This window comes from Salvelinus fontinalis, chromosome 33, assembly GCF_029448725.1.
Source record: "Salvelinus fontinalis isolate EN_2023a chromosome 33, ASM2944872v1, whole genome shotgun sequence".
Lineage (NCBI taxonomy): Eukaryota > Metazoa > Chordata > Actinopteri > Salmoniformes > Salmonidae > Salvelinus > Salvelinus fontinalis.
In genome coordinates, this window is record NC_074697.1 from 39,344,290 (window position 1) to 39,353,579 (window position 9,290).

Consider the following 9,290-nt stretch of genomic DNA (forward strand, 5'->3'; position numbering starts at 1 on the left):
TGTGTGTGTGTGTGTGTGTGTGTGTGTGTGTGTGTGTGTGTGTGTGTGTGTGTGTGTGTGTGTGTGTGTGTGTGTGTGTGTGTGTGTGTGTGTGTGCGGTGTGTGCGTGCGTGCGTGCAGCTGCGCTACTCGGTTTTCTGTGTGGGTATTTTCTTGTCACTTGGGCAAGCCTGCAGAGGTGTGAGCTACAAATCTGCAACACTGCTCTCGTTTGGAGCCATTTATAATGGCCTGACTTCCTGTAGAGCAACAGTAGCATGTCGATACACATGAGAAACAAGAATAGTGTTAAACACTAAAACATTATTTACCATGCTTCAGAGTGGTAGCGTTCGTTATCTAAAATATTACTTCCAATGAGGAAACTTGAAAAAAACATTCTGACGCATACTTAATTTATTGAATTCTCTGACTCACTGACTACCAAAGGACATAAGTCAAAGGCATCACATTGCTCCAGTATTGGTGATAAGAAATTAGTAAGAAAACAAAAGAGAAAACCTTTTCTGGACCTGCTGAGAGCACTAAAAACATTGTACAATAATATGCATATACTGTTGTTAGAATGACAGCAGGCTATATAGCATGATATTGACAAATCAAATGTTGTCACATGCGCCAAATACAACGGGTGTAGACTTGACCGTGAAATGCTTAGTTACGAGCCCTCCCCAACTATGCAGAGTTAAAACTAATAATAATTAACACAAGAGGAATAAAATACACAAGAATGGAGCTATATACAGGAAGTACCAGTACCAGATCACTGTGGAGCTATATACAGGAAGTACCAGTACCAGATCACTGTGGAGCTATATACAGGGAGTACCAGTACCAGATCACTGTGGAGCTATATACAGAGTACCAGTACCAGATCACTGTGGAGCTATATACAGGAAGTACCAGTACCAGATCAACGTGGAGCTATATACAGGGAGTACCAGTACCAGATCACTGTGGAGCTATATACAGGGAGTACCAGTACCAGATCACTGTGGAGCTATATACAGGGAGTACCAGTACCAGATCACTGTGGAGCTATATACAGGGAGTACCAGTACCAGATCACTGTGGAACTATATACAGGGAGTACCAGTACCAGATCACTGTGCAGGGTATTTGAGGTAGATATGTACATAAAGGCAGGGTTAAGTGACTATGCATCAGGATAGATCATAATATGAGTAAAATAAAGAACAGAGTAGCAGCAGCGTATGATGATGAGTGTGAAAGTGTGTGTGCGTTTCTGAGCATACAAGAAAGCCCAAAGTGTGTCTGTCAAAGGCCATAGCACACAAACACCCACTCGTGTTTGACATAGGCATATAGCAAGCAACCACAGATAACCTTCATTAAAATAATGAAAGGGCAATTAAGGCCTATGGGATAGTACGGCTGATGATCAGGTTTGAAATGAGACTATTTGGCGTTAGTTGTGATATGCATATGACAGTGTGCACTAACTGATAATAGAAATGTCACTTTATAATGGAGTTTCAAGGCAGAAAGATGAGTCGATGCCTATGTCATTTAAAGGTTTGGAGATAAAATAAAGTAATGTCTTGCACTTGTGCAGTCCCCTAGAAACCACACATCACCACTGAAAAAGAGATTACTGTTGTATTAGGCACAGGCTATATCACATACCACATGCACTAGCACAGTGTTCCCCAACTGGCGACCCGCGGTTTTCTGAGCAAATGTTCATTGTTGGACATAAAATACTGTAAAAACATCCAGAAATCACCTCCAAATGATTTACATTTTGGAAATCTTTTCCCAAGTATTCCCACGCATAATAGAGAGATACAAGTGATTGTATACAAATGTAAGCAAGGATTGAAATTATTATATTTTAGTCAAATATTAAATATGTTTGGGATTCTTCTGTTTGGGATTCTTACAGTCTACAAATTATTTGTAATGCTGTTCCGGCCCCCTGAGCATCCCCTCAAGAAAAAATCTGTCCCCTGCTGAATTTAGCTGATGATCCCTGTAGCATACCACACTGCATCCCACTGCTGCCTTGCTTCTGAAGCTATGCAGGTTTGGTCCTGGATGGGAGACCAGATGCTGCTGGAAGTGGTGTTGGAGGGCCAGTAGTAGGCACCCTTTTCTCTGGTCTAAAAAATAAATCCCAATACCCTGGGGCAGTGATTGGGGACATTACCCTGTGTAGGGTGCTGTATTTTGGATGGGATGTTAAACGGGTATCCTGACTCTGTGGTCACTAAAGATCCCATGGCACTTATCTAAAGAGTAGGGGTGTTAACCTTGGTGTCCTGGCTAAATCATACCATCACCTAATCATCCCCAGTTTACAATTGACTCATTCATCCTGTAACTGTTCCCCTGTAAATGAGAATGTGTTCTCAGGTAAAATAAGCAAATTAAACTTGATTTGCTAATTAGCACAACACCGTAACTATAGAACATATTACAATGTGAGAGCAATACTAAATATACTGTTTTTACAGCAACCAATATATTTATCTTAATAGTTCATACTCCATCACAACAATAGGAGGCAGTACATTTACCATGCAGCAGTCATTTTGTTTGGGTAGGAACCAGGAACCAAAGTGGTTTCAGTCTAGTGTTGGTAAAACCATCACATTCAGGCTCCTCGGTGTATTCACGTCATTCGAAACGCTCGTCAATGATAATTATAGTGCATATATTTGGCCATTCGTCTATATGTTAACAAATTAAACATACTGATTTGTTGATCATAGGCTGTCTCCAATGCATATTTCAGCGACATGTTCTGCAGTTTCTAACTAGTGGTCCGTCAGTAAACTAACTTCCTGTTTACGTCAAGTCACCACAGCCCTTTCCGTTCCAAGACATTTTTTGCTCCACTCACTCGCTTTTCCACTTTTCGGTCCACGTGCGGATTTCTTCAAATTTAGCACCAAAAAGACCCCAATACGAGTTTGGACCAAATGGCGTCTTCATTCGAGCAGATGAGAGCCAACGTGGGAAAGCTCTTACGAGGAATTGATAGGTATGCAGACTTCTTTGACAAATACTAGCGTAGCTAGCCCATTCAGTTTGCTTGCTGCTACTACGTAATGCTAGCTACATTTGATTGTTTGACATTATATAGAAAGTTACAGTTAGTTGTTGAGGTCATTTATTAGACATATCCAACATCTGACGACGTGTATGTGTCAGATCTCTGTTTTACCTAATGCTACTTGTTAACTATTTAGGTACACAGGCTTTTACCGGTAAACTGTAACGTTAAGCTAACGTTATTTATTGGTTGTGATGCAGCTTGATTGTCTCTATGCATATTTTTGCTCAACTTGTTGTAGTTTGTTAGCTGTGTCGGCTATCTGTTGAACACATGCCCATAATGATACATTGTTTATGATCTCTTACAGATACAACCCAGAGAACCTTGCAACGTTGGAACGCTACGTGGAAACACAAGTTAAAGAGAATGCATACGACCTAGAGGCCAATTTGGCTATCCTCAAATTGTGAGTCACCCTACCTCTGACTGTCTGACTACTATCACATTTGTTTCGCTAGTACAAAATGGTTAACATATGTAGTTCGATTTGCCTGCTGGGTGGCAAGCAGCCCTTGATGATGACTCTCAATTCCATTACACATAAGTCATTGGACGAAGGCTTCTTCTGTATGGGCAAGTTTTGTTATGAGCCCGGCGCTCTATCAGAACATTAACACGCGGCATGGTTTTGGAAGCACACGGACCTTATCTTTCATATCAGCGAGAAGTCAACACAATTTTTTTTTTGGGGGGGGGTGATATACACCTTGATAGGTTAGTGTTTCCACACTGCCAAAAGAAACCCGGCTACATCTGCAAGTCACCTTCAGCGTTCAGATGTTTTTTTTATTTATTTTTTATAAATTTTATCCCATTTTCTCCCCAATTTTCGTGGTATCCAATCGCTAGTAATTACTACCTTGTCTCATCGCTACAACTCCCATACGGGCTCGGGAGAGACGAAGGTTGAAAGCCATGCGTCCTCCGAAGCACAACCCAACCAGCCGTACTGCTTCTTTAACACAGCGCGCCTCCAACCCGGAAGCCAGCCGCACCAATGTGTCGGAGGAAACACCGTGTACCTGGCCCCCCTTGGCTGGCGCGCACTGCGCCCGGCCCGCCACAGGAGTCGCTGGAGCGCGATGAGACAAGGATATCCCTACCGGCCAAACCCTCCCTACCCGGACGACGCTATGCCAATTGTGCGTCGCCCCACGGACCTCCCGGTCGCGGCCGGCTGCGACAGAGCCTGGGCGCGAACCCAGAGACTCTGGTGGCGCAGTTAGCACTGCGATGCAGTGCCCTAGACCACTGCGCCACCCGGGAGGCCCCAGCGTTCAGATGTTTGTAAAATGGCTTTTGCGATATTAAATCATAGGCTTTATTAATTGGCCAACCAATGTCATTTGCTGGGTCATTGTTACCAAATGCGTTGTAGAAATATATTTTTTTATCAGTGGAGCTGTGTGGGCTACCGGGTGGACAGAACTGATCGCACATCAGCACAACTGCTGATTGGGGCTTTCCGATTGCCAGGTTCACCGTACAAAATATTTAAAAAGTCAGTACATTTAGTCATTTTTACATGAACAGTGGTAGATGCTCGGTCTGCCATATGGGTCAGCACATACTACCTCATTCACACACACAAACAGGGCAGCTCAGAGAAGTCAACTCAGACCGAACCAGCTCCTGAGCTCGATCAGTATCAGATATTGATTTAGAATGGAAAATGAATGTGTTTGTGCGTTGCATCGAAAAGCACCAAATTGTTTCAAACAAATAGTATCGTACCTGTATCGGAGCCCATGTCTCTAGATGCGTATTGAATCATGCTTGTAAGGGAGGGATGCACATCCCTACTATCTAGCATGCTCCGAACACCTGTGTGTAACTAAAGAAGGCTGCCAGAAACGTGTTGTAAATAAAAAAATACTGTTGGCTGCAACTGTGATAAAGACTGTTAAAACTGTGTACAGTAAGTGTATATTTTGCATTTGTGAAATTATTTTGATGTGATATGAAGGTGAAGAGCTTTATGTTTCTAGAACCGTATCGCAATGTTTATGTTTCTAGAACCGAGAAACGATTAACATTTATATGGAGTTTTTGGCTGACAGAGCCAGTCTACCTCTGAAAATAACATAACATAAGGACCTTAAGGTGTACATTCATGGGCTAGCAGAACACCACTCATGGCTATATCAATAACAGAGATGCTGTTCTTGTTCCTGTAGGTACCAGTTCAACCCTGCCTACTTCCAGGTCACAGTGACGTCGCAGATTCTGCTCAAGGCCCTGACCAACCTACCACACACAGACTTTACTCTGTGCAAGTGCATGATTGACCAGACACACGTATCCTTTCGGTGCTCAGTATAATCTAGTATCAACCCCGCAACTAGTGTAGTTTGTCCATTTTTGTACTCCCTGTCAACAAAAACATTGACAATAATTTGTTCAAAAACAGACAATCATTTAGTCCTCTGCGGTATACCTTATTGCGTGGTATTTGGAAATAGCCCTGGGATGGTTTTTCAATTCCGTTGAAACTATTTATTTGAAGTTTTATTTTATTTGAATATTTGTAGCTACTTTTTAAGTAAATACTTGCAGTCAACTTGTGCAATATGTTAGGTGATGAAGAAGATTGCGTTCTTAATTTCATCTGCCAACTTTTTTTCATTATGAAGCTTATGGGTCGTCCCCAGTCATGGGATGTTTGTTTACAGGACCTGGCCATGGCTTTCGACTCTGTCAATCACCACATCCTCGTCGGCAGACTCAATAGCCTTGGTTTCTCAAATGATTGCCTCGCCTGGTTCACCAACTACTTCTCTGATAGAATTCAGTGTGTCAAATCGGAGGGCCTGTTGTCCGGGCCTCTGGCAGTCTCTATTGGGGTGCCACAGGGTTCAATTCTTGGACCGACTCTCTTCTCTGTATACATCAATGATGTCGCTCTTGCTGCTGGTGAGTCTCTGATACACCTCTACGCCGAAGACACCATTCTGTATACTTCTGGCCCTTCTTTGGACACTGTGTTAACAATCCTCCAGACGAGCTTCAATGCCATACAACTCTCCTTCCGTGGCCTCCAATTGCTCTTAAATACAAGTAAAACTAAATGCATGCTCTTCAACCGATCGCTACCTGCCCGCCCGTCCAACATCACTACTCTGGACGGTTCTGACTTAGAATATGTGGACAACTACAAATACCTAGGTGTCTGGTTAGACTGTAAACTCTCCTTTCAGACTCATATCAAACAACTCCAATCCAAAGTTAAATCTAGAATTGGCTTCCTATTTCGCAGCAAAGCATCCTTCACTCATGCTGCCAAACATACCCTCGTAAAACTGACCATCCTACCGATCCTCGACTTCGGCGATGTCATTTACAAAATAGCCTCCAATACCCTACTCAATAAATTAGATGCAGTCTATCACAGTGCCATCTGTTTTGTCACCAAAGCCCCATATACTACCCCAACGCTCTCGTTGGCTGGCCCTCGCTTCATACTCGTCGCCAAACCCACTGGCTCCAGGTCATCTACAAGACCCTGCTAGGTAAAGTCCCCCCTTATCTCAGCTCGCTAGTCACCATAGCAACACCCACCTGTAGCGCGCGCTCCAGCAGGTATATCTCTCTGGTCACCCCCAAAACCAATTCTTCTTTTGGCCGCCTCTCTTTCCAGTTCTCTGCTGCCAATGACTGGAATGAACTACAAAAATCTCTGAAACTGGAAACACTTATCTCCCTCACTAGCTTTAAGCACTAGCTGTCAGAGCAGCTCACAGAATACTGCACCTGTACATAGCCCATTTATAAATTAGCCCAAACAACTACCTTTCCCCCTACTGTATTTATTTATTTTGCTCCTTTGCACCCCATTATTTCTCTTTATTTTGCACATTCTTCCACTGCAAATCTACCATTCCAGTGTTTTACTTGCTGTATTGTATTTACTTCGCCACCATTACCTTTTTTTTGCCTTTACCTCCCTTATCTCACCTTATTTGCTCACATTGTATATACTTATTTTTTTCTACTGTATTATTGGCTGTATGTTTGTTTTACTCCATGTGTAACTCTGTGTTGTATGTGTCGAACTGCTTTGCTTTACCTTGGCCAGGTCGCAATTGTAAATGAGAACTTGTTCTCAACTTGCCTACCTGGTTAAATAAAGGTGAAAAAAAGAAGAAAAAAAAGTACACAAAGATGAGACTGGAGGTTTGAAAAACAGCGCCCCCTGTGTTCAGTGCCGGTATTACATAATACCCAGTATTACACAAGGTTGGTATGAAAGTATGGCAATCTGGATACCGCCCAAGCCCACCGGGGTTTGTGTTGAAGTAATGGTGTGGACGTTACTGTCTATTATGTGGCCAGTTTGCTGTGTGTGTGGTGCCTTTCCTTGACTACAGTAAAGCAGCAGGAGGAGCGCCCCATAAGGCAGATCCTGTACCTGGGGAACCTCCTGGAGACCTGCCATTTCCAGTCCTTCTGGGTATGTACACAATACATATCTTTATCTGTCTCTTTTTTTTTTTTTACCTGCTTTTTGCCCTGTTCATTTCACTCAACTTTCAACTTATTGTCAGAGAATTTTGGGGATCATATTCTATTATGAAGGAATGGTTCCAAACAGAACATTGAGGTTAAACATGACTGTACATTGTGGCTCTAACTGGAGATTGATGGCTGTAACAATAGACAACCCTATCAGGACTTTATTATAAAGTGAGAGATCCAGTACTCCTAATGGTATGATTGTATGGTACTCATTCCTTTGTCTGTCACTCAGTCCAGTCTGGAGGAGAACAGGGAATTCATTGACGGCATCACAGGCTTTGAGGACTCGGTGCGAAAGTGTGAGTAGAACATATGGAAATCAAGTTAGTTGATGACTATAATATTGCAATAAAAACTTGATAATAGCCTTTCTAACTGCTGCTCTCTCCACAGTTATCTGCCATGTGGTTGGAATCACATACCAGAACATTGAGCATCGACTTCTAGCTGAGATGCTGGGTGACCCCCTTGGTAAAGGCCATTCATTTATGATGTACACTATATCTTTTGGAGAGTGCTGTCCTATTGCTTTCCTTTCTTTCAGTGACTCTACAGTGTTAATTATCTGTAAGTTATATCCCACTTTCCCCTGTGCAATTGCCTTCCTGCTCCCCATACAGACACACAGGTGAAGGTGTGGATGAGCAAGTACGGGTGGACGGAGAATGAGGAAGGGCAGATCTTCATCTTTAACCAGGAGGAGAGTGTCAAGCCCAAGAACATTGTGGAGAAGATTGACTTTGAGAGTGAGTGTTTCCTTGTCGTGTTTTTGTCTTGCTTGCTGGTATCCAGTGAAAGTGGCTTTTGTCTCGTCTGTAGTCACTTTTAGAATTTCAAAGTTCAACTTCTTCCTTACACCCCCTCCTGTCAGTGTAGATTTAAGAATTTTCATGCAAAGACAATTTTGTTGACATTCTTTTCTCTCTTTCCCTTTTTCTCCTGCTCCTCTGTATTCATCTCCCCCTTTTCTCTCCTGTATTTCCTTTGTTTCTGTCCCTCTTCCACAGGTGTATCCAGCATCATGGCCACATCTCAGTGATACCCAGACGCATCTGCACACTCAGAATGTACAATAAAAATAATCAGCCAGACAGCAGTACATATTCCTCAAACCAACCTTTTACAATAAATGTTAATTATCCATTCAAAGTCAGACCCGAAGTCTGCCGATCTTTTCACTGATTACATTGAACTAGTCTGATAACCTTACGTCCATTCCAGGAATTATTACCAAAAATAGGACTGTATTTTTTACCTTGTGATAAGATGTGAGTGCTATTTTATCTTTGACTTGGCATGTCAGTAAATGAACACTGTTGTCTGTATCACTAGAGCTGGGCGGTATACCGTTTTTTGCGATATAGTGGTATTGATGTACGGACCACTTTGGCTTTTTATATTACCTTCTATACCGTTATTTTAATGTTTGGTTTGTTAAATGTGATACGCGGTGTGTAACGTCCATTTTTATAGTTTACTTCGCTTACTTGAGTCATCGCTCTCCACTCTATGCCACTTTCCACACAGACCTAGCCACGCCCCCTGTCACTCAAGGAGCACATTTGATGTTCCTCAATCACGAGACACTTGTGTTCAGGCTGCATGGTCAATGCAGCGCTGTTGATGACAAGGATGCAGTTGTCACTTTGCGTCTTAATATAAATCTACTAGCATTCGATTAGCTTGTGTTTCT

At 42.6% G+C, this 9,290-nt stretch overlaps 1 protein-coding gene across 1 annotated transcript; it reads left to right on the forward strand.

Moving 5' to 3' along the window:
- Window positions 1–2,812: 2,812 nt before the first annotated feature.
- On the forward strand, window positions 2,813–8,750 carry LOC129832223 (eukaryotic translation initiation factor 3 subunit K). Its single transcript, XM_055896118.1, has 8 exons — window positions 2,813–3,007; window positions 3,390–3,488; window positions 5,260–5,380; window positions 7,455–7,532; window positions 7,830–7,896; window positions 7,991–8,068; window positions 8,218–8,343; window positions 8,605–8,750. Exons 1-8 carry the CDS (start codon window positions 2,946–2,948, stop codon window positions 8,634–8,636), a joined length of 663 nt encoding a protein of 220 aa, XP_055752093.1. The 5' UTR covers window positions 2,813–2,945; the 3' UTR covers window positions 8,637–8,750.
- Window positions 8,751–9,290: the final 540 nt, after the last annotated feature.

Coding starts and splice junctions, on each gene's coding strand:
- LOC129832223 (XM_055896118.1), top strand. CDS start 2,946: ATGGCGTCTTCATTCGAGCAGATGAGAGCCAACGTGGGAAAGCTCTTA. Junction 3,489..5,259: donor AATTTGGCTATCCTCAAATT/GTGAGTCACCCT, acceptor TTGTTCCTGTAG/GTACCAGTTCAACCCTGCCT. Junction 8,344..8,604: donor GGAGAAGATTGACTTTGAGA/GTGAGTGTTTCC, acceptor CCTCTTCCACAG/GTGTATCCAGCATCATGGCC.